The sequence below is a fragment of the Monodelphis domestica genome, chromosome 4 (assembly GCF_027887165.1).
Source record: "Monodelphis domestica isolate mMonDom1 chromosome 4, mMonDom1.pri, whole genome shotgun sequence".
NCBI lineage: Eukaryota > Metazoa > Chordata > Mammalia > Didelphimorphia > Didelphidae > Monodelphis > Monodelphis domestica.
Window position 1 is genome coordinate 155553959 of NC_077230.1, and position 26467 is coordinate 155580425.

At 36.1% G+C, this 26467-nt stretch overlaps 1 protein-coding gene across 6 annotated transcripts in view; it reads left to right on the forward strand.

Annotated features, from left to right (window-relative positions):
• The window catches only part of FMNL2 (formin like 2), a 399412-nt gene that overhangs the window by 245229 nt on the left and 127716 nt on the right, over nucleotides 1-26467 (forward strand). For all 6 annotated transcript variants that reach the window (XR_001629939.2, XM_007494168.3, XM_007494164.3 and 3 more), the window contains exons 3-4: nucleotides 13499-13579; nucleotides 19223-19299. Coding sequence is in view for 5 of the 6 variants with exons in the window: in XM_007494168.3 (XP_007494230.2) it covers nucleotides 13499-13579; nucleotides 19223-19299 (158 nt within the window). In the remaining variant the exon portion in view is untranslated. The remainder of the gene's footprint in view (nucleotides 1-13498; nucleotides 13580-19222; nucleotides 19300-26467) is intronic.

Consider the following 26467-nt stretch of genomic DNA (forward strand, 5'->3'; position numbering starts at 1 on the left):
CATCAATAATCAAGGAAAATAAATTTCTGCATTGGTTATATCAAAATATTAAAACATAACAAAACAAAAAACCTCATTTTCCACTGTTTCATCTTTATATCAGGAGGTAGGTAGTATGTTTCCATTGCTTTTTTATTAGTTCTCTGGAATCATAGTTGGTTATTATGTTGAACAAAGTTCCTGAGTTTTTGAAGTTGTGTGTGTGTGTGTGTGTGTGTGTGTGTGTGTGTGTGTGTGTGTGTGATACTATTATCTTTGGATAAAATTTTCTCCTAGTTTTACTAATTTTACTCCTACATCAGTTCATATAAGTCTTCCCAGGTTTCTCTGAAACCATCCTCTCCATTTCCTTTTAAAATTTCTCTTGACTTCTGAACCAATTTTATTCAGTGTAAGATAGTGGCAAAAAAAAATGCATTAAATGGCCTACATAATAACTATAAATTGTAAATTTTATTAAGAGCAATTCATTAATTTGAGTAATTTCAGTTTTTTATAAAGAGATGGGGTCTGAATCATATAGACTCTGTCTACTTTTGAATGCTGAAGTAGTTTGTCCTTTGAGAGGTAACATTTTGAAAGCAGTATTTGGAGTATATAAGAAGTTGAAACATTTTTGTAATGGAAAGATTTAAGATTTATGATGAAAACAATGGTAAAGATTTTGCTTTTATTGAATACTTTTTCAATATAATTGAATCAGATATGCTTCTACAGGACTTTGACTACAGTTTTAAATTTTGTGATAAAATCTGTATATATAAAAATTTTGAAAATTGGTAGAAGTGTACACAAAGAATAATGATCAAATGTACAATGGAAAGAGCATGGACTCCCTACCCAAGGGCGCATGATCAGATGCCCTCTCTGATAGTTACTTTTTTAATAACCTGAGGCAGTTAAAAAACAAAACAAAACAACCTTTCTGACCCATATGCCATCCATAAAATGAGAGAATTGGATATCCATGTCTTCATAAAGTGAAGATTTTCATTTAATTTTATTTATTTTATTTCATCCATAAAATGATGGAATTAGATTTAGGTCCATTTCAGCTCTAAATCTTATGTTACTCTTTTGCTATGAGTCCTCAAACTCATCACACTTGAGTATGGGAAGCAGCCAAACTGTTATTTGTGATCATTTGAACACATTTTAATCCACATTAACTATGTTCTATCAGAAACAGAAGAAATTTGTGGATTGTTTAATCACCAAAATAACACAATTATTGACATTGGAGAAGAAAAATTTATGTAACAGCCTCCAAATTTAGAATTGTGAGCAGTATTTAATTGAATAAAAACCATTCATTTTTAATAAAAAAGAAACCACATATGTAACTCCATAAAAAGGCAATGAAAATATTGTTCCCTTTTTCACTTATGTCAATTAAGATGGCTATCCCTCTATACTTTCTCAATGTTGTATAAATTTCATTCATTTCTTCCCACAAATCCTCCACAGAAGGGTCATACAATGCTCTGAGGCCCTTTTTTTTCTTCTGGTTTTTGTATCATTTAAAGGATAACAATAAAGTCTTTTGACCATCCACCTGTTCTGTCATCATTCTCATTATGTGGACAATCCCCTTTGATGAAGACTTTTATTTTTCATGTGCAACGGTCCTAAGTTGTTGATTTATTTCCATTTTTGTATTAGTCAGCAACAATGATAGAATTATTGGTAATATTTGAAGGGTGAGTATGTACCTTGAACAAATATAGTCGTTGTAATTCTCTTATCCCTTAATAGATGACCATTGGGAATTGCTTTTGCCAAAAGTTCAATCACCTGGTGTCCCATCTCCTGGTGGTGAGGCTCTCTGAATTTATCTAGGCTATTATTTATATGACAGGGACATAGTAGATCAATGGTGGGGCAGTGACTAGACTATTGGACATGAGTCAGAAAAGCTTTCCTCTATTAATGTGTGACCCTGAGCAAATCACATTATTTCCTCAATGCCTCAGTTTCTACAAGTCTACAAGGATGAGACTGGATCCATAAACTAGATCCCATAGGTCCCTTTGATATATATAAATCTATGATTCTGTCTTTATCGGGCTGTATTCAAAGCCTATGCCAGCACTTGAACTTCATTACCATAGCCTCTGAGAATCCAGCCACCCAAAAAGCCTCCATAATAGGATTTAATCAGAAAAATAATCACAACTCCCTCTGAATATACTACTTAATAGTAACAAAACACTTTCCTCATGATAGTCCTGTAAGCTGAATTGTACAAATGTTCCTTCTTTCCATTTTCCAATTGAGAAAATAGATTCAGGATACACATGCTCCTACTAACCCAGTTATTAAGTGTTTGAGTTGGGAATGAAATCTAGTTTTTCTGATTAAATCCAATGTTTATTTCCCTCCTTGAAAGTAGAAGTTGTCTTGTTATTGGTATTTGTATTTCTAATGCCTAGCACAAGACCTGGCAGAAGTTCAGAGACTGATTTCATCTGATGTAGAATATTGGAGCCAGGTAGATGGCTCAATGGATAGAGTACTGAGCCTTAAAAACTCAAGTTCAGAAAGACCAGAGTTCAAATTTGGCTTTAGACACTCACTAGCTTTGTCATCCTGGGCAAGTCACTTAAACTCTGTTTACCTTAATCCACTAAACAAAGAAATGGTAATGCACTTTGGTATCTTTGCTAATAAAACCCCATTCTATGTTATGAAGAATCTGACATTACTGAGCAACAACACAACAAAATTCAGAATGTCAGAGTGGTTTAGCTGGTCAGATTTACTATGGAAATTTTCATTTAAAAGTCTTTTACAATAATGTATTTATACATGTTGGAAAATATCATTATGCTATTACATTATTAGTACAGCTAATTGTCTAACAGCCCATGGTGGAGTATGGTGGAATTTGCTTTGGGACCTAGCCTTAGGATGATAATGATATTGCTTAATAATAAGGATAACAAGAAGGGTGACTTCCAAGTGTTCAAAAGTGCAGTGTGGCAAGATAGTAAGAGATGTTTGTTGTGGAGCTCCTTTTTTTTTTTTAAGAAAGAATGGTCAAAAAGTCATAGCAGAAAGTGCCAGTTTCGAATTTCAGCAGAGAAACCTGAACCTTAGGAACTGAGTTAAAACTTTTATCACTTTGAATAAGAAGAACAAAGCCTAAAATCCCCCAAGAATTTCTTCAAGATAACTGTGTTTAGGAGTAGTGTGTTATTCTCCAAACATTAACCATTTAACTGAAATAAATTTGGTATACATTGGCTCTGTTCACACTACTCAGAAAAAAGTAATTCTATTTACAAGGGGTGAAGGAGCAGGATGGAAAGTACCAGGAACAGGGGCATTGACTGCTTGGCAATCAGCAAGATAAAGCAGGGTGTTTCAATGGGTCCCAAGGCCATTTCCATTGCTTTGGGACTGCTCCGGGCTAATGTGACAAGGTTCTTATGTAGGAACAGTTACTAGATCAATTATACAGCATGCATCATTGTTTTATCAGTGTAATCCTGATGTTTCTTATCAAGACCTAGAAACCAAGGCAGTTCTAAACAACACAAAGCCTTGAGAAACTGAGTCACTTTGACAGGTTTGTCATGTCAGGTGCTATGCTTATAACCAAATTGAAGCTTCATCCAAGATAAGCTAAACAATCTTAAGCAATAAGAAAATTCTTGGAGTTTTGCATTCTTTTCCTCAGATAGCCATATTTGATTCTCATGAGAGAAGCATGTCATAATGATTAGAAGATTTGGTAGTAAATATATACCTTTAAACTCTCAACAACATTCATTTTCTAGGTCTTAGAAATGAATTTTCAAAAATTCAAAACCAGTTAAAGAAATATGCTCTTGACAATTCAAATTCCAGACATTTTGTAATTTTTAATTTTTTTTTCAATTAACAATCTATTTTTAGTCTTTCCTCCCTTTTCCTTCCTTCATTAAAAAAAAAAGACATACAACTCTGGTAAAAAAAAATATGTATAGTCCAATAAAACATTCCTATATTTGGCATTTATTTAAAAAAAATTATTTCGAGAGTCCATCCATCAGTCCAACCATCACCTCTCTGTCAGAAGTCCAAGTTTGATCATGTCCCCATAGCCTCTCTTGCATTTGTTATTTTCCATTTTTTAAAAAACTTTGCCAATCTTATCTGTGTGAAATTGCTTTAATTTGAATTCCTCTAATTACTGGGGACTTGGGAATTTTTTTGAAAGTGGTTATTTGTCACTTTGATTTATAGTTTGGTTCCTCTAAAATTGTAATTATTCATTGCATAGAAGAGTTCTGACAGCTTTCAAAATTGTTTTGTTGTTATTATATAACTTGTTCTCTGGGTTCTGCTCAATTCATTCTACATCAGTTCATAAAATTTTCCTGGTTTCTCTGAAACCTTCTGAAAAGCATCATTTTAGTACAATAGTATTAGTATTCCAATACATTGATATACCATAATTTGTTTAATCATTCCCCAATTGATGGAAACCCCCCCAACCCCTGCTCCCTTTTCTGGTTCTTTAACACAAGGAAAAGAGATGCTATAAATTGTTTTGTACATGTGGGTCCAATTTCTCTTTCATTGATCTATTTGGAATTTAAGTCTAGCAGTAGTATCACTGAGTTAAAGGGCATGCATAATTTATTGACTTTTGGATCATAGTTCCAAACTGATTTCCAGCATAACTGGAACAATTTTCATAGTTCCACCAATAATACTTTAACATGTCAGTTTACCAACACAGGCCCTTTGGCATTACTGATTTTCATTTTTTTGTCAACTTTGCCAATCTGATGGGTGTGAAGTTGTTTTGACTTGCATTTCTCTCATTATTGGTGATTTGGAGAATTTTCTTCAAATGGCATTTATAGCTTAGATTTATTTCTTTAAAAGCTTCCTAGTCAAATCCTTTGACTAATCAATAGGGGAATGACTTCTAAGACTGCATGAAATACATCTGTTCCTCTTAAGTATCTTTGTCAATATATTCCCTTTGTAGATTTTTAAAATTAATTTAATAGTTTCTTAAGTGTTTACTAAGAGCTACTGTTTGAAAAAAGAAGATCAGCAGTGTGGTGAGCTCTAAAGTGAATAAATTCCAGATGGCCTACTCTAACTTGCAGAGAGCCAATATGGAGGGGCTAAAGAAGAGAGACAAAGAGAGCAAAGCTACACAATGAGGAGCACTTAGATTCCTGTTTTATTTCACCATTTAAATAGAACTCTGAAGATGCTTGACTGGGGACAGTTGCTTTAAGGATGAATGGCTTCATGTGAGGTAGAGGGGATGTTATTTGAATGGCAGATCATCATTCGATCCTATTTCAGTTAATTGCAGATTTAATGTTTACAGGGGAAGCTATGATTAAAAAAGAACAACTACTCCAGTTATGTATGTATTATATTATATGTTCCCTCTACACTTTGTAGTATACCTGGTCTATGTTTTGTTGAAGTTGCTTTAGCAGTGAAGAGAGTAATGTGTTATTAAATCTGTTGATATAACTTTAAATTGTTTTAATTAATTTATTAATTTATCTTATTAATAGTATACTAATTAGTTTATTAAATTTAAAGGCATCCCTGAAAGACTTTAAGGACTTAAGATGTAACTGAAAGTATTGTTTTCAAAGAAGTCAACATAATCCATATTCCCAACTCTTCCCTCTCAGTCAGTGACCAAATTCTATTGATTTTAAATTTTCACTTTGTCTTGTATAAATTATCTTCTTTTTTTTTCCCAGCCAAGTACCAAAGCCCTCATTATTACCACACTTTGACTGTTTTAATATTTTGTGTAATGGAATTTTTTTAAAAGCCTCTATTCTTATTCTCTCCCTGAACCCACCAACCCTTTACAGCATTGCCAGGTATATCTTCTTTATGATTAGGTTTCAGTGTATCTTTCTGTCCAGCAATTGTTGTTGGCTTCCTATTGCATACCTACTGAAGTTCATAGTCCTCTTCATGACACTCAAATTACCTTCTACAACTTGGCACCATCTCACGTTTTTAGCATTGTCTCATTTGGCTCTGACCAGATGTCATTCCTCTCTGCCACTCAGCGAAGCCATGATATTCTTTTGGGTCCATGCCTTTTGTTGTTCCCTATCTATGCCTGAACTGTCCTCACTCCACTTATTTCCCCATGAATTCTAACTTACCCATGAAAGCTGCCCCAACCCTGCCATCCAACCTAGTCCAAGAATCCTTTCTTTGGACTGTTCCCTTGGTAATGACCTTCCCAGTCAGACTTCTTTCAGCATTTGCCTTGCAACTACTGTGAAATATTGTACATTATAGTTATTTGTTTTTGTGTCCCTCTGATACTGTAACTAATGACCATGCCCTATCCAGACTCTACCTTTCCCCAGTGTATAGAATACTTAAAAAAAAATATTTGTGTTTTTTTTTTGTTGTTGTTGTTGAGAGTATCTTCAAATTCTCTGAAATATGTAGAGAAAAAGTGATATTAGTCGATTATTTGACTACTTTTTGGCAAATAAAGAAAAAAAACCAGAGCATTCAATGAGATCTTTTATTTAGTGTTAGAACAAAAAAATTATTGAATTTTCAATAGAATTCTTCAGATTTTTTTGATCAGAGAATTTTTTAGTGCCAAACTTTTCAGTTTTAGCTAAGAACACTGAAGTTGAAAAAGGGTCTGTAATTCCTCGAAGGGTAGAGAGCTAGTTGTCAGAGAATTAATGTTCTCTCCAGTGGGCTGTGTTTTAGCCTCCTATGAGCAAGTTATTTCCATTTAGCCAACAGTTACTGAGTTCCTACTGTGTATGATGCTAACCACATGATTCACAAAGATAAAAATATAAATAATGCTTGTGCCCAGGGAGGAAATAGTCTAAACAGATGATCAATATCAGATCATTCAAGTAGAGAGAGAAAACACACTTTTGTAATTACAATAATAATAATAGCTAGCATGTATATAGTGCTTATGTGCCAGGCACTGTTAGAATTGCTTTTTAATTATTATTTCCTTCAGGCAAACCTTGGAGGAAAGTGTTATTATTATCCCCAATTTGCAGATAAGGAAACTAAGACTGACAGGTTGAGTAACTCAGCTAAGGTCATACAGCCAGTAAATGTCTGAGACTGGATTTGAACTCCTGTCTTTCTTCTCCACATCCAGTGCTCTGCCCATTGTACCACCACCAAAGTCACATTGTCATATTTTATATCCCCATGCAGATACTTGAATAGACTTTAGTACAGTGGACAGAGTTTGCCATTAGATCAGGTGCTGCTTTTGTCACATACTAGTCCTGTCTACTGTGATTAAGTCACTTCAACTTTTTTAGGCTGTCATATATTACTTGGTAAAAGAAGTGACTCCCAGGAAACTTTTCACATGGATGAAAATCGGGTCTGGATCCCTTTTCTTACCTCCTCTATCCCTTGCCTCTAAAATGAAGATTAAAAATACCAGATTTACTCCATTATCCAGAAAAGGATGCTCTTTGTGTACATGTGAATATCATTCTGTTAGAAAGTGTTTACTGCATTAATGGTCTCCTCTGCCCTTCTGTGATCTGGCAGTGACCCTTGGCTCCCATGGCCTCTGTCAATAGAATGCATGTTATATTAAGTCCTACCTACATAGGAAGGCTTGAAGTTTAGCCTGGGTGATGGACTAAGTGTTTGTTGTTTATGAGTACTAGCCTGAAAGTTAGCCACTAGGCAATAATTTGGGTGGGGTTGTCTAGCAAGCTATTAAATCATTTACTTTGATATGGAAAGGTTGGAACTGGCATTAGAGAAAAGAATACCCAAACCACTAAAACCACATCATTTTGGAGAATTGACAAATAGTAATAGTGTAAACTGAGTTTTATGACTAGTTAACTAGCATTAGTCATAAAAACAAAATTGAAATTGTGTTATATGAAACCTTTTTAAGTTGGGAAAATTGGAATTTGCATTTTACAATCATAGGGTTAGAACTGGAAGGGACCTTGAGACTATTTATTTAGACCAGAATTCTTAATCTGAGGTCCACAGACTACCCCCACCACTACCACCACCACCACCAAGGATACATACATAGATTTCAAGGAGTCCATTAGCTAGGTAGTTTTAAAAATATATACTTTTATTTCCACTGGCCTCCAACTAAAAACAGCATTTCTTTCAGTTACTTAATAACATAATGATGAGTCTATAGACTTTATCAGACAGGTAAAGCAGTCTTTAATGTGCCCCTTTTCCCACCCAAAAAAGCAGTAACCCTTGATTTAGTTCAACCTTCTTAGATGAGAGCGTAGGAAACTGAGGCACAGATAAAATGACTTATCCAAGGTCATGCTGTTTTCAAGTAACAAAATCAAAATCCAAACCCAAGTAAGTCTTCTGATTGTATTCTACTATACTTTTATTTCTTCATCATGTATAGCATGTGACTGATACTACTAAGTCAGGATAGAAACAATAAAAGTGATGAAAAAATGGTTTTTTTTTTAAAGATGGTGAACAGTAATTGTTAATTCCACTGAGTTTCATGCAATTATTTTACCCCTGGGCAGGTAATTCTATGGCTGTAATGATAGTAATTCTATCTAATCTTTTTTGAGATTTAATTGATTCTAAATATGAATTTATACTACAGAGATGAAAATGCAATGGAGCAGTATATACCTGTGAAAAATTAACAACTAAAAGTCTCCAAGTGAAAATTCTTAAAGTACAATTGATTCATCATAGGGAAAAAGTGGTGTTGTTAAAAAAAAAAAGTGGTGTTGCTGTTCTTACCTTCAAATTATATTTCTTTTAAAATAATTTTAAAAATCGCACTCAGTCCAGTATAAAAATTTCAATTATTTTCTATCCTGATAATACTATTAAAAATCAAAGTGGTAATCGCAATAGCTCTTTAACCTACAGATATTTAGGTTATCAATAGATTGCGAAGAAAGATGATGTTTTTAGTGTTAATAGAATACAAAATTTCATAGAGTAAACAGAGATTCAGACATGCTCTGTAATTACCAGTCATGTCTGAAACACCAAAACACTGTGATAAACAGATTATGAGAAATAAATATTGGGGAAATTTTCAATTTATGGGAGGAAAATGAACTTGTTAATAATTTTTTTTGAGAAATTTAGTACTTAAAAGGACCTTAGAGACCATTTAGCCCAGCCTTCCTCATTTGCATGGATTAGGTCTGGGGCCTCAACTTGCCCAAGGTCACACAGATAGAAAATTAAAGAAGTAGAGGGGGCAGTTAGGTGGCTCAGTGGATAGATAGCCAAGCCTATAGATGAGAGATCCTAGGTTCAAATTTGATCTCCTATACTTACTAGCTGTATGACCCTGGGCAAGTCACTTGACCCTTATTGCCTAGCCCATATCACTCATTTAGCTTTGGGGAAAAAAAATGCTTAGAATCAATTCTAAGATGCAAAGTAAAGGTTGTAAAAAGAAAAAAGAAAAATGAAATCAAAGAAGCAGGATATATACTCAGACCTTGTAATTTCATATGCCACTTCAGTTACTCCTTGGACTTTACCTGAACTTTGTGAATGATAATAGAAACACAAATTTATGTAACTTCTAAGTATTAATATAGTTCTTTTGCCATAACCATTGCCATTTTCTGAGCTTCAGAGAGGTGAAGTTACTTGTTCATTGCTACAGGAGGAAGCAGCAGTGCTGTAATTCAAAACCCATGCTTTGCCTTTAGGTCTTGTTGTCTTTCCAAAACAAAATGCCAAGGGAATAATAATAGGTCCTAGCATATATTCCCTTCATTTTAATTTCTATTGCTAATCAGCTTTACACTTCTAGAATTGACACAGACACTTGCAGCAGTGTATGCCTTAGTGGATGTAAGACAACATGGCAGTTTAAAAATGTTTTTTAATTTAATTTTTAATTTTTTCCCATGGTTACATGCTTCTTATTGTCTTCCTCTCCTCTTCCCTCCTCCATCCTGGAGCTGATAAGCAGTTTCGCTGGTTTATACATATTATATTATCACTCATCTTATTTCCATATTATTCATTTTTATAATAATCTTTTAAAACCAAAACCACAAATCATATGTCCATATAAACAGCTGATAAATAATATATTTTCTTCTGGAATTCTACTCACTCTTCTTTCTCTAGGTGTGGGTAGTATTCTTTCTCCTAAATTCCTCAGAATTGTCATGGATCATTCCATTGCTATCACATTTGATCCCACAATGTTTTAGTTATTGTGTACAAAATTCTCCTGTTGGGGTGTTCAGGGAGGGGTAGTATCTCTGGTATGGAGGGCTTGTCATGCCCTCCTAGGGCAGCTCTCCAGCCTCTGACCCTCACCTGACACCCAGCTCTCACTTGTGGCTCCCAGTAGCTGCTAGCATGAGGCTGTGGCCACACCCCGGGCAACGGCTTCCACAGGCTGGCCAAACCTTGTGAGGGTAGCCATCGGGTCGACGTCGACCCCTGGTGAACCAGGGCTTTGCTCACCCAGCATGTGAAGACTGCTTCGGCGGAACAGGCGGAAGAAACCAACAAGAAGGTTCAACGGCTGAGATGGCGATGCAGCAAAGCACTGTGGAGTGCTTAGGGCGTGTTGGAGCACAAAAGACAACACGGCCATCCAATGCAGCTGAGGAAGCCTCCAGGTGTAACGACTTTTCGTGCCACTGGACCCAGGCTTCCAACACCGAGAGAGTGGGACTATCTCTGTGCATCGACTTTTCCACTTAAATCTCCTTCACGCACAAGTATCTTTGTGCACACTCATCTATCATAGAGGAAAACGCACAAAGACAATCGTCATCCTCTGTTACCGAGAGACTACTAACTAACTAACAAAATTCCCCTGTTTCTGCTTATTTCACTCTGCATCAGTTCCTTGGAGATCTTTCCAGTTCATTTAGAAATACCATGGCAGCTTTCTTGATTGATCTGTAGTAGTAAAGAATGGTTGCTATATGATGGGGCTAGATTTCGTATGGATGAATAATGAAGTCATAGAAATAGAACTCTCTTTGATATTGTTAAGTAGAAAGTTTTGTGTGAAGCATGAAAATTCCCTTTAATTGGAATTTTAATGTATATCTTGAAACTTTATTTTCCTCTTCAACAAAACACACTACTCTGGTTTTCAAATAATGTTATCTTTCACCTCTATTTTATAAAAGAGGCAAAAACATTCCTGAGTATTAATGTCTGTCTCTTATTTTGAGTCATTTGGTTTTTTTCACATCTGTCAGAAATCCTGAATCTGTGTGATAAAGACTCAATTTATACAACATCTCAAATAAATATGGCAGAACCTTCTATCAAGAGGCTGTTGGAAGACTGTGCTAATGTCTATATAGAATAGCATTGTGTAGTAGAATGAGTCCTGGATATATGGTCAAGTGAGAAAGACTTAGGTTTAAATTTTTTCACTTGTGTGACCGTGGGCAAATCTTGACTTTTTTTGTGCATTACTTCCTTATCTGTAAAATGGGAACAGTTGGGGGTAGGTAAGTGACTCAAAGGATAGAGAACCAGATCTGGAGATAGGAGGGAGATGGGAGGTCCTAGGTTCAAATGTGGCATCAAATACTTCCTAGCTCTGTGACCTTGGAAAATCTTTTAACCTCATTGCCTACTTCTTACTTCTTTTCTGTCTTAGAATCAATATCTGGTTGTAGTTCTAAGATAAAGGTAAGGGTTTTAAAAAATATAGGTACAGTTACAATGATATCTGTATTCCAGGATTGTTGTGAAGATAAATGAGTTAATTATTTAATTCAATTTGTAAAGCAATTTTCAAGGCTTCAGTTTTTGTTGATGTTAGTTGTCTTTTTCTTCATCCAGAGTATTTATTGCAAAGTAAGAGCGAATTAAAAAACTAAAATCAAAATAGAACAAGTCTTTTGAGGCATTCATCTTAGGATTTATTGTAACTTTTCTAAATAGGGGGCTTTTTTGGAGGGAGGGATATCTCTTTTGGAAATACCTTTAGAGTCTGTAGTGTTTTTTTGAACATCTCAAGGGGGGTGGTGGCACATTTAACCTGTGAGTGCAATTTTGACTTTTAAAAACATCCTCAGGGCATTTCAAACAATGTCTGGTGAAGAAGGTAAATATTGTCTGGAGGTGGAAAAAAAATTAGGTGTGACTAGCAAGGAAAAATGCGTGATTTTGTGTCTCATAACTAACTCAAGGGGCATTTCTATAAGAGAAGCTCCAGAATGATTTGTTTGTTTTTTAATGGAAGACTTTTAGAACATATGACTTCAGAGGTCACTACTTTGAAGAGAATGGAACACCTCTAGATATGGAATTTCTGACATGTCTATTTTCTAATCAGTCTCATTGTTTTCAAGGTCATATTTGGTGTCCTAGCCATGGATATAGTTAGGTAGGTAGGGGACATAATTTATCTTGAGGTATATTGAAAGATGTTTATTAGATGTTATCTCTCCCATTTGCCTGTGAGCTCGTTCAGAGCAGGGACTGTTTTTTGTCTTTCAATCAATAAACATTTATTAAATACATTCTATGTGTCAGACACTGTGCTAAGAGTTGGGATGCAGGAAGAAGCACAAGGCAATCCTTGCCCTCAAGGAGCTTTCAATTTAATGGGGTCCATAACTTGTAAATATACCTACAAAATGAGCAATATACAGGCTAAACAGAAAATAATTAACAGAGGGAAGACATTGGAGCACTTTTAGCATAGTGCCAGACACCTAGTATATCTTTAATAAATGTTTATTAATCGATTGACTGAAAATGTATTCATATATAAGTTTCACATATACATGTAAGCATATAGTATAAGAGGTATGTGTATATGTATCTACTCGTATATATGTATAATGTTATACTAAAATTTGAAAGGCTTTTTAAAGTTTTTTTGTTGTTGAGTCATTTTTCAGTTGTGTATGATTTTTTTTATGACCCCATTCGGAGTTTCCTTGGCAAAGAAACTGGAGTGGTTTGCCATTTCTTTCTCCAGCTCTTTTTACAGATGTGGAAACTGAGGCAAATAGGGTTACATTACATATTTAAGTTACCCAACTAGAAAATGTCTGAGGCTAGATTTGAACTCATTAAGATGAGTCATCCTGATTCCAAGCCTTGTGCTCTATCTACTGTGCCATCTAGCTACTCATATAGTAAGTATATGTGTTATAAAGTGAGTTCTGCAATGAACATTGACGCTGAAATCATGAACCTTAATATCTGATTGGAGGTCTACCACTTATTAGCTTGGACGAAGTCACCTACTTCCTTAGATCTCTTTTCTTCATCTACAAGATGAAAGAATTGGAACAAGAATATCTCTAGAGCCTTTTTCCAGTAATCTGATCCTCAAATGAAAGCTTTAGTTCACATCAAACAAAAAAATGCTTCTCACATTTGCCAGTTGCCTTGTTGAAGGGCGGCTTCCATAGATATTTTTCTGGCATTGATCTGGGATATTTACCCTTTATAAATATAACAGGATATGTCATTCTTCACAGCTTAAATTGTTTTCTCATTTCTTTTATATTCTCTGCAGGAAAGATTTCAAGTCAAGAATCCTCCCCACACATACATCCAGAAGCTGAAAGGCTATCTTGATCCTGCTGTAACCAGGAAGGTAAGATGAATTTGGTTGTTTATATGGCCCATCCTCACCAGTAGATAGAATCCACTTGTATTTGAAGATGCCTTCCTTTCTCATCACAAATCGTCTGTCAGATCCACCAGGAAATACAGCTTTTTGAGATTTGAAAAAATGAGAAGATAGCAAAGAGAGAAGAATCCTCCTTCCTTGACAATCCTTATCACCTTAGAAGTTTGGCTTTTGAGGAGTACTTAGTGGAGAAGGAAAGGAGCTGGGCAGAAGGACTATTCAGGTTTGCAATTTGTTACCATGTCAGTGAGCAAAAGGCAGAGCCCAAAGGTATAGCAAAACATGAGAAAAACATACTTCACAGAAAGGAAAAATGCTTGTCATGTTCTGGTATTCTTCCAGAGACCTTGAAAATTACTGGACTTTGTCAGCCCAGCTGCATGTTCATATCCTGTGTTGTTGCTTTTAACAGCCTCTTCCTCCCTCAAGAAGGTGAAAAGAGAATGGCTGATTCCATTCTCAAATCGCTCTCTTTCTTTCCAAACAAGCCCTGCTTTGTTGCAGCCACACACTTAGTTTGGGCAGATGCCTTGTGGTAAAGTATGTAGCCTGGCACAGCCCTTGGGGCCCTGGTTCAATCTTTGGCTGTCTCAGGGAAAGCTGGCCTCCATCAAGATGGGCAAAAAGGCTTTACACCAGATAATGCTTGTTTTCCTGTTGACCTGCTGCCCCTCCTTTTTGTCAAGGCTACAGTGAAAATATCTTCAGCTACAATCCCTCTGTTGCTGCCACATGTGACCCAGGAGAAAAAAAGAGGAAAACCTCACTTGTTAGTTATTGGCTTGAAGCTCGTTGTCTCTGTGGATTATTGTTCTTGTGCTTTTTTTAATTTAAAAAAAAAAAAAAGGAAATCAAATGAGAACAGAGTTTGCTCCCTTCTAAATTTTTTCTGAACTTTTATTTAGAGTAGCTTGTGGTTAGTAATGGGGTGGGAGGAAACTATGGGTGCTTTTAAAAATTCATTCAGTGCCTATAATATACTAAATGCTATTCTTAAGAGACTCCTGGCACAGTGCCTCCCCTCTAAGAGATTATGTTCTGAGGCAGCTGAATGGCATGTAGGTGACACCGTGGATCGATTGCTGGTCCTGGTACTGGAGTTAGCAATACTTCAAGCCCAAATATAGTCTCATACTCTTGCTAGCTCTGTGACCTTGGGCAAGTCATGTTGCCTCTGCCTCGATTTCCTTAATAGGAATTAAATAGGTCTCATAATAGCATTGGTTTCCTGAGGTTTTTGTGAAAAACAAATGAGATAATATTTGTAAAGCATTTAGCCCAATGCCTGGCACATACTAGGCACTGCAGAAATGCTATCTACTTGTTGTTGCATAGAAATCACCTATCCTTTAGAGCAATTCAAGTAGAAAGACAAAGCTGATTTGATTCCTTAAAGGACTGGGGACAGCAAAGTGGAAGCTGACCAGGTCTTAAACTGATTGGCTGTGTACTTGTGTGCCTTCTTCCCAAGGGACGGAGCTGGGTGAATTCAGACAGCTTAGAAAGTTAAAATTAAAAGTATTTTAAAGGAAAGCAACTTTGAAACACTCAAGAACTCTGATCAATGCCGTGCCATGGCTCCAGAATATTGATGTCCCCGTCTTCAGCATGCTGTCCAAGTCTTGATGATGAAGAGATTGATTGTAGGAGTAGTACAAGAGACACGTTTTTGGATACAACTAGTACAAATCAAATGAGTTTTGTTTGACTATACTTATTTGTTACTAAGGAATACTTTTACTGGGAAGGAGAGAGTATAGAAGAGTGGAGGGGGTAGTGATCTGTATGTTAAGAAAGAGATGAGCAATAGGGAAGCATTTAATACATGTAGAAGAGATCAAAAGGAAGTCTCAAGAAGAGATGTACAAACAGGGCAATGCTGATTCCACCTTGTTTATTTATTTTTAAGAAGCTCTATGTTAATAAAAATTGATTAAGGCCACAAATAAAACACACATTGGCCGAGTACAGTTTTTCTTTTGAAAGTTGTTAGTAGCATTTTCTTAGAGCCAAAAGTCTCAAATGTGTTGCAAACAACACCTAAGTTACAGTTCACGAGGGTTGACTCTTTTGAGCCCAGTATCTGGGACTGAAATTTGGGTACTTTGAGCAAGATGTCAGGTTACTGTGGGCAAAATTGAGCCTTGTCCTCCAAGAAGTCTTGACTGTGTTCTTTCCAAGGCAGTGAATGGCCCTGGATCACAGTAAATCAAATCTCAGAACTAATAATTGAGTGGTTTGCAAATTTCACAAAGTGAAAACATTTTTATACCCTTGCAACATTCGAATTGAAAACCTATTAAGAAGCACTTGGCTCCCTACCCAGAACCATCATAGGGAGGAAGAAGCTAGGAGGGGTGGGGCTATTCCCATCTGGCTCCCAGCCTCATCATGGGACACTCCTTGAGATGGTTGCTTCCTGCCTGTACTGTAAAACAAAACATAGCAAACAAAACAAATAACAAAGTTTTCCTCTCTAACAAATAAAATCCAGAAGTCAACAACAAAGAAGGTTTGTTTGAACTGACCTTTGCTCCTGAATTTACCTCCTTGGATAGTGGCTGTTCATTCTGAAATGCTTTGTGGCTATTGGTCTGTGTTCCATTTTCCCTGTTCATTAATTCAGTGAAAAAAAAATTAAATAGACATTGAATCAAACCTCCTTGGTTTTAGTAAGATTTCTGTCAGGATCTGGCAGCAAGGGACACTCAGTTCCACACAACCTAATTGTAATGCTTAAAGCCAGGAAAGAAGGAGATTTTGTTTGGAATAAGGCATGGTTTGCACTTAAAATGAGTTTAAGATTCTCAGCTGGGTTATAGAGAGAAGGAGAAAAAAAAACAAAGAAAAAGATTTCAAACCAGGGCTTTAAATCCTAGCCAGACAGTCTAGGCTGAGCTGCCTCCATTTAACTGTCCTTGGAGTCAGAGAATATTTCATTCATTAATCTTTGGTTCAAATCAAATAGAAGATACTTAATTCTCTTTAGAAAAAATGTGTCTAAGCAAGTTTTGTTTAGATATTTTTCTGTAATTTATTTTGATGGCTTCAAATGAAACCCACTGAAGTAGAGTAGGAAAAGGCCAAATTAAATATCTCAGTGACCAGAATTTGCTAAGCCAGCTTCCCCACGCACTAGGCAGTATGTGTGCATTGAGGTTTGTGCTGATGTCTGGCACCAAAAAAAGACCACAAACCGCAGACCAGTGGAGTCTGGTTCTCTAAGGGCAGCTGCAGTTTTGGGGGTGGTGAAATAAAACCTGTTATCTCTGCCCTCCAGTACCTTGCTCTTTGCCACAAAATGATCCCAGTGGACCTTCCTTTTACAAGGGCAGTTATAGAGTATGTCGGAGGGAGTTTATGTCTCCTGCCTGCTTTCCTAATCCTCTTGCCAACCCGGAGACATACTTCACACTTCTACACCCCTGTGCCATTCACTATTTGTCATTTGAGTACTTTAGGTTTTACTAGAAAGAATGAGTTATAGAAATGGAATGCATTATGGTTTGCTCTTTATTTAATGGACAAGTGGTTCCTGAGGCTGACTCTTTACAGCACAAAGTCTAGGCAAAGACTGAGCTTGAGAACACAGAGAAATCACTCATCAAGTAGCACCTACTCTGTACTGAGCTAGATGTTGGGGATACTTAAAAAAAAAAAAGACAATCCCTGCCCTCACCAGGTTTGTATTCTGTTAATTGGGGGAAGAGAGTCAAGTAATTGATCATAGACAAGTAAATGTTCATAGATACACCAAAGTTACAAATCAAGAAATACAAAGTGATTTTTTGGGGAGGGAGGAGACTACTACTATGAAGGAAGGATATGAAAATGACATAACAGATTTACAAATGAATAAATGCAAAATATACAAAATAATGCAAAGATTTTTTCAAGAGTTCAGAGGTAACAAGTAGGGGATGAGGAAAGGTCTTGTGTATCTGCTGTACTTGAGATGGCTCTAGAACAGGAGTTCTTAATCTTGAATCTGTGAATTTGTCTTTAAAATTATTTTGATAATTGAACTTTGGTATAATTGATTTCATTTGTAATGTATATTCACTTTAAAACATCATTCTGAGGTAGAGTCCATAGGTTTCACTAGTTGAAGGTTATCATATAAAACAGCTACATCAACATATTTATAGAATTGATAGTGAAAAGGCAGCACATCATAGACATAGTGGAACATGAGATGAGTATGGAGGCAAGGGACTGATATCGTGTAAAGGGAACAAATGAACTACTTTATCTGGATTGTAGAGTGTGTGAGGAAGAGTAATGTGTGATCAGCCCAGAAAGAGTAACTTGAAGCCAGACTATGAAGGGCTCTAAATAACAAATAGAGGAGTTTATCTTTTCTTAGAGGCAACAGGATGCCATTAAAGTTTCTTGACTAAGTGGGTTTTAGTAATATCAGTTTCATAGCTGTGTGGAAGATGGACAAAACTCAACTTTTCAAGGACCAGGCAGTTGACCCAGCCCCAAAATTTGTTTGTACAACTAACTGGTTTATACCACAATAACAATAAAATCAGCACATGAGCACATGCTCATGCACAGACACACACATTCACACACAAAATGAAATGTCAGATGATTTTCTGTTGAATCTTAGGGGAAAAATAAAAGCATGGCAAAAATACAGCACAGTAGCTAATTTAATATGAATTTATATGGCACTGGCAGTGTAAGAGTCCTTAGAAGATGAGCTCAGTAATCACAAATTACTTCATGAAAGTGCTATGATTTGAACTGGTCCTTGAAAGGTTAGGTAAAACATTGGATAGTGTTAGGGGAAATAGAGTATATTCCAGGCAAGGAACCAACTACAGTGTATAAAATCAGATAAGAATGAATATAGTGTATTTTTTGGAACATTAAGGTAGGAAAGAAAATGTGCATTATAGGGATTTAAAAAAATTGTATATAAATACAACTTTTACTTTTTCATGAATTCTAGCTTTTAGATAATTTATCTTTTTATGCCTTCCATTTTTGCAGATGCAATTTTTAAAAAATTAAAGCTCTTTAAAACAATTTAAAAAATTTTCCTTATTTTATTCCAGTAACAAATCTACACATGAGTTTTCCAAGGTTGTATGATTCATGTTGTCCACCTCCCCTCTCCCATAGTTGACAAGCAGTTCCACTGGGTTTTACATGTATTATCACTCAAAACCCATTTTCATATTGTTCAGTTTTGTAATAGAGTATTCTTAAAACCAAAACACCAAGCCATATACTCAAATAAACAAGTGATAAATCATGTTTTTGTCTGTATTTCTACTTAAACAGTTATTTCTCTAGATATGGAAAGCGTTCTTCTCCTAAGTCCCTCAGAATTGTCCTGGATCATTGTTTTGCTGTTAGTTAGAAGTCTATTCCCCCCACCCTTAACAGTAACAAATGGATACATAGTCATGTAATACAAATTCTTGTATTGTGTTTTTGGTTTAGTATACTGTTGGCACAAAATGAAAGTTGAGAAAATCCACTTTAGAAGTGGTAATGTTTTTCATACTGCATCAATCTTATTATACAAAGCTGTCTGCATAAGTATATGTCTGTTTCTTCAGGATTTTTTTTTCCTTTCTTGAATTGTAGAAATTCAGGAGACGAGTCCAAGAATCTACGCAAGTGCTAAGAGAACTGGAAATTTCTTTAAGAACCAATCACATTGGGTAAGTGTTATGTTTTTAGCTTGTGGCTCTGAGGTCTGCCTGTGATGAATCTTCATTATGTAAAAATGGTACCATCAGTTCTAAGGAATGAAATAGTTTCCTTTTTGGTCATTCAAACAAAAAAAGCTGAGATCAGGTGGTAAGTGTTCCAACAGTTTATTTTGCAGAAATGAGCTCTTTCTTGTTCCCTTTAAAAGTACCAAGAGAAGAAGCAGGATTCAGTGACTGGGGATGATCATCTTGATTCCACAGTCCCTTGTCAGGGTGCTCTGAATAAAGCCAAATAAAAACAAGTTAGGTAGAAATGAGTGTATGCTGAATTGCAGTGGTGGCCCCACATCTGCAGACTGACTCATCTAGTTGTCAGTGACATATGTGTGCTGTGCTACCCCCTTCCTCAGTTTGTTGAAGTCCCAGTATGATGGGGAGAAGACATTGGTAGGCATACTGTGTTCTTGCTGCTGCTTATAAACTTATAAACTATAAGAACCTACCCTACTTTGATACCAAAGGATATGATCCCTCCTTAAAGAAGTATTGGGGTAGATACAGCTAAATGGCTCTGTGAATAGAGCGCCAGGCCTAAAAGGGTTCAAATTTGGTCTCAGACACTTACTAACAGTGTGACCCTGGGCAAGTCACTTGACCCAAATTGTCTAGCCCTTGCACTTCTGTCTTAGCTTTCTTACTCATAAAGAAAGTAAAGGTTTAAAAAACAAACAAAGGATTAGGGACCTCTAAGTTAAACAACATAGAACATTTCTTTTTTTATCATCTAACAGCATAATTACTTTCCTCTAGCAAATAGGCTATTGTATACTTGTTCTTAGAATATATTGATTGACTAGTAATTTAAAGACTGAGTCAATAAGGTGTCATGGTGTAGTTGAAAGAGTACTGACTTAAAAGTTAAGAAATCTGGATTCTAAACCTGACTTTGCCTCCCAAGATCTTTAGCTTAGGGATCTGAATCAATTCTGGCAGATGACAGGTTTTTAGGAATCAATTTTATCTGTAAAGTAAAAGATTTTAGTTAGATTTTTCTCCATGGACCCATTCACCTCCTGAATTCAAAATTCAGTATTTTTATATTTTACTAATTGTTTTAGTTGAAAATTTTGTTACAGGTTAACATCTATTAACATTCTATTCTCAAAATCTCAGTGTTTCTATTCTACCTGAAAAGACAGATGTTTCAATTGTTGACATTTTTTTCTAATCGGCTTGAGATAGGCTTAAGTCTTACTATGCCTCTGTTTCCACATGTGCAAAAAAGAGGAACTTATACTCCCAAACCTCAAAAATCCCTTTTATCACTAAACCCATGAACCTGTGAAATTACAAATGATTCAACTATATAGACATTTTAAAAGATACACCTTTATAATAAACTTCCCTAAACTACTACCATGAAAGACAATAGTTGTTTGTTTGTTTTTTTAAAGTGATGGAGGAAAAAAAAATGCCTACCTTCTCAGTGTATCATTTGCTGAGCTGTTCAGAAGCCTGGTTGACTCTGTTTCACCTCTGACTTGAGAGACTATGACAAAGGAATGGAAGTATATTCATGCTCTAAGGTCTTTTTCTAAAAAAGAATGAGAGACCTAGGATTGAGGAACAAATAAGATGAGGTGTATTTGTGGGGTGATGGTGGTGATAAGTTGATGTATCCAGTAGTCCAAATTCAGGAAATTCATATGCTTTTTGCTCTTTGTGGATTGGGATCCACAATTCACTCTGAGGGCCATGCCTGAGAAGTTGGCCTCTTTCCTTGACAGAGAATGAGGGAGTAAGTTGAGTCCAGGATTTCCACAAAATGTCAGAATGCATTTCTTGAACATTGCTAAAATCAAATGAAATTGACCATCACTTTCCAAGGCAAGACCATCATTTCTAATGCAGAATTAGCAGAATGGAAGAGGCTCTGTTTGGAAAGAAGCTGGGATAATCTGCTAGCAATTGGGATGGTTGGTTATTTAAAATAGTGCTGGAATTTCAGAAGTATAGACTTTGTCCTTGCAATTTTCTCTCAGTCTTCAACCTCATGAAATAACCCTCCAAAGTTTCAACTGTAGTTGAAAAGAAATCGATGAGGGGGAATTAAAGGACTGTGCTGAGGCAAGTATAGGAATATCTATATATAAAAAGTTGGCTTAACATACAATGACTTAAGCATTTCACTTTCTACTCCAGTAGATAATTCTTTTGAATTAGACCATAAAGGAAAAAGAAAATATTCACTCATATGGTAACACAGCTAATGAGAGCTGGATTTTTGATGTCTAATTTGGAAGATTAAAAAGTTTTTTGTCATTGCCTCCTTTTTCAGTACCATCATCTGGCATTATGCTACAAGTATTAGCATAGTACAGTTGTCCCAAAGAACTTCCCAGGATCAAGAAAGTTGTCAGCTACGTTGAAGTTAGAGGGAGCAGGACTCTCTTAGAATAGACTTTCTTAGTTATATCAGATATGCCAGAGAGATTATGGTTCTCCAAAGAAGAAATCAAAAGACACCTTTCTAGGACACTTGTTTTGGAAGAGTTATTCTTGGCATAGAGCAATGGTTCTCAACCTTTCTAATGCCGTGACCCCACAATACAGTTCCTCATGTTGCAGTGACCCCAAACTAAAAAATTATTTTGGTGGCTACTTCAAAACTGTAACAGTTATGATTCGGAATGTAAATACCTGATATGCATTATGTATTCTCATTGCTACAAATTAAGAGGTTGAGAACTGCTGGCATAGAGGAATTGTGTGCTGCTGTATAAAGTGCTGCACTTGAGTCATGGAGACTTGGATACAGATCCTCTCAATTACCTGTGTGTTCCTGGGCAAGTCACTAAACCTATATGTAGGTTCATTGGACAATTTTCTTGTATTTATCTGCTAAACCATCAATGGATTCCTTCTACTGTGTACTTTCCCTACAGCGATAAATCACAGATCTTTTAGTATTCCTGTTGTGCTTCAAACCCATGAAGAGGGAAGATTTTTGAGGTTGGTGGTATGAGACTTTGGGAGAGATAACAGCCTAAGTTGCAGATTTTTAAAAGAGAGGATCCCTTTGGTGATTATTTTTAAACCTGAGACTCTACATTTTAGGGATTAGGAGAGATTTGATTCTTGAGAAAGGAAATCATTTTCCCTTTTGATAAATCACATTGGTAGAAGTTGGGTTAGAAATAATGCCAGTTTCTTTTTTTGGGGGCCTAGAATATTAGAAAAGAAAAGGATTCAAATTCATAAAAATATTTAAAATGTCTTAAAATTACCCTTAAGCCAAACCAAAAGGCATTACATGAATGCCTTACCACATAAATAAATAGATGTGATGATGGCAGATATCATGATGATATAATAAAACAGCTAACATTAATATCACCATAATTTTTCCCGATCACTATGCCTATATTATTACATTTGATATCCTAAACAACCCTATTAAGGCTCTACCTACCCACTTGTATACTTTTCAGCTGTCTTCTACATGTTACCACCCCCTACTATTGTATAACTTCCTTGAGGACAGGGACTTTTTTTGGGGAGGGAGACTAAGTAGAGGCTTATATTTGTATCCCCACTGGTTGGCACCATGCCTGCCACATAATAATTGCTTTATAAGTTTTTATTGTCTATCTGCCAGTTTACAGATGAGGAAACTGAGGCAAACAGGGCTTAATGGCTTGTCCAAGATCAGAAACTGTTTGAGGCAACATACAAACTCCCCAGTACTGTCTTCTCTCCACGAGGCCATTTTACTATCTGATATGATTCTTCCATTGTGATGCTGAAACTATTCTCCTGGGGAGATTTTTTTAAAAAACAGGTTGTCTCCCACAACAGAGAAGGGAAATTCATTTTATAGAAACTTAGGTTAACAAATGAGGATGTTCTAGAAGCCACTAACATTACTTTCTGGCCCCTCTTCCTTATTTAGAGCACACAGCTGGGGTGACAGTACAATGAAGAAAGAGAGGGGAAAGGCATTTATATAATGTTTACTGTGTGCCAGACACTATGCTAAGTACTTTTACAAATATTATCTGATTTGAGCCTCGCAACAGTGCTGTTATTATCTTCATTTTACATGTGAAGAAACTGAGGAAAATAGAGGTTGAGTTGGCCAATACATACATAGCCAGTAAGTGTCTGAGGCTGGATTTGAACTTGAGTCTTCCTGATTTCAGATCCAGGGCTCTATTTACTGAGCCATCAACTGCCTCTTTTGTAGGGAAATCTAGCAAACAGCTAAAGGGAAACAAGGGTAGTTAAAGGAGGAGCAAGCCCAAGAAGATAACCTTTCAGTCTGTTCCTGTCTTCCTTGACAGATTGTAGGCAGCAGAGAGAGTTATAGGTAGGACAGAAGAGCAAGGCAGAGTAATAGCCAAAGTTGTTCAGCAATATGGTAATAATATTACTTAGGCTCATGTCTTTTCAGCAAACTTGCTTCCCATTGGTGTATGTAGAGGCTTGGATGAAGGTGAATATGTTCTGAATTGTGAGGAAGGAGGATATGTCCCAAATCTACCCTCAGCACTGTGCTATCCTAGCCAAGTCACACAGAGAGCAACATAGGAATAATGGACTAAACATTGCAGAAACAATGACTAGTGGCAGCTGTTCTTAGCTCCCATTCCTACTTTTTATCCCAGCTCTTTTTTAAAATCTCTGTTTCCCTTACTACCCCTACTATTTCCTTGACATTCCCTCTTTTGGTTGGGACATGCCCAAATGCAAATTTATGACATAAGATAATTGCCCTGAAGCTGTGAGGTATCGAATAAATAATGTGCGCTGTCAGAGCCAGGAATAATTCTACTTTCCAAAATGTATAATTACCTAATTTGAATCCTTTTGTAAAGGGAGATGTATAGGAAAATGTGTGGAACATGCACAGTGGTTTAAAAAAAAAAGAAAAAGGAATTGCTTGTTGTGGGAACTCTGATTTTATGGCTAAGTCATTTGCATGATTATTTACATATTTCGGTACTTCAAGGATGTGTGATTTCATCCATGTGGTTATGACTCCACCAATGTAGATGACAGCCCCTCCACCCACCAAGCCTTGGTAGACATTTAATGAGTTGCTTGGGCTAAAGAAAATGAATCACTTGGTGGCCATCCCTGTGATGAGTTTCTCTGAACTTGGCTTGGCTACTATTTAGAAACAAACCTGCAACTTAGTAGAGCCTGCCTGAACTTGGTCCCCTCTGGCATAGCCTTCCTTCTTCCCTCCTGCCCAGGTTAACATGAATTAGACTAGAATGTTAGTAGAAGAGGGATCATTGTTTCTGCAGAAAGGAGGCATCTTCTCATATATTTATATTTAATAAGATAGCGTATGACTCCTTGGTGTCTTTTTTTTTTGGCCCTGGTTGATGTCTTATTTCTTTCATTCCTTTTTTTCTTCTCACCTCCATAACTTAAATACTTTAGTACATCTTGACTTTTATCTAAGTGTGGGTACTTTCTGCAGCCTTTCAGATCACAACTAATCCACATCTTTTGAATCTATGTGAGTCTTGCTTATGTCCTCTCTAATTTTTCTGTAGGAGTTCAAAGGTCTCTTGACATTGCATGAAGACAAGTTGAGGATGTAAAAGCATCCAGGAAAGGCTACTATCACCATTTCCCATGTTTGCCTAATGACAAACTCTTCTGTATCTTCAAGCTACTCTGAAACTGTCTAACACTTACTAAAAAAAACCCAAAACTCTATCTGACTACAACCTAACTATAATCCTTATTAAAATTAACTTTATATTATTAAAGATGACTCCAAGTAAACACAGAGTCAGTCAGCCCAATATGGCAGAGGCTAGCTGACCAGAGGATAACTCTGAGATGGCCCAGAGTCCAGGGAAACAGGCCCTTGATCTTTCTTCTCTCAAAACTTTTCTCCAACATAGCAGATATAGATTCTTCTCCAAAATGATTTCTCATGGTAGAGGGTAGGAAATCCTCCTAAGATGGTTTAGAGTTTTCTCTCCCCTATATACAGCAAAGAGCAAGGTCTGAGTTGTCTGTCTTCACCAGAAGCCAGAGAGAGAATCTCTCAGAAGCTCTAATCAATTGTCAGAATCTGTCCTGTTTCCTTCCTTCCAAGTTCTGATCTCAAGCACAGTGCTCTGCCTTGCCTACATCCTCAGAGACTCCTTTCTCAAAATTCTTATCTCATCAATACCTAATCAATATATTTCCTAATCTATTTCTACAATACTGAGATAAGATCAAATAGACACATGATCTAGGTATAAAGAAAGAAAATATAAGCTGATTGGAGGAACAGGGAACATATCACCTATTAGATTTATGTATAGAAAAAAGACTTTAGGAATAAACATGAGATAGAAAGCATTGTGAGATATAAAATGCATAATTTTGAATACATTAAATTAAAAAGATTTTTCACAAAGAAAACTAACATAGCCAAGAGTAGAAGGAAAGCAGTAAAATGAGAAGAAATTGTTATAGTTTCCCAGATAGAGATCTCATATCTAAATATATAGCAAATTTTGTCAAATATATAAGAGTGTGATCCATTTCCCAATAAACAAATAGTAAAAAGATATGAAAAGACAGTTTTGGATGAAGAAATCACAGCTATATATAACTATATAAAAATTCTCTGAATCGTTATTAATTAGAGAATTACAAATCAAAACAACTCTTGATAACATCTCACCTATTAGACTGGCTAAAATGCTAATAGGGGAAAATGACAGATCTTGGAAGATGTGTGGAAAAATGAGAACCCTAACAGTGGTTGGTGGAACTGTGAATTGATCCAACTATTTGGAGAGCAATCTGGAATTATGCTCAAAGGATTATAAAACTGTGTACACCTTTTGATCCCCAAAGTATAACTATTTAATTTTTTTCCTTAAGGTGATCTAGGAAAACAGAAAATAAACTATATGTTCTAAAATAAACTATATGTTCATTGCATCTCTCTCTGTGGTGGCAAAGAACTGGAAAAATGAAGGGATGTCCATAAATTGTGGAATGGCTGATCAAGCTGTGGCATATGATTATGATGGAATACTACTGTGCTGTAAGAAATGACAAACAGGTTTATTGTGGAAAACCATGGAAAGATAATATATAAATGAAATTATGAAGAGTGAAATGAGCAGAACCAAGAGAACATTATACAGTAATG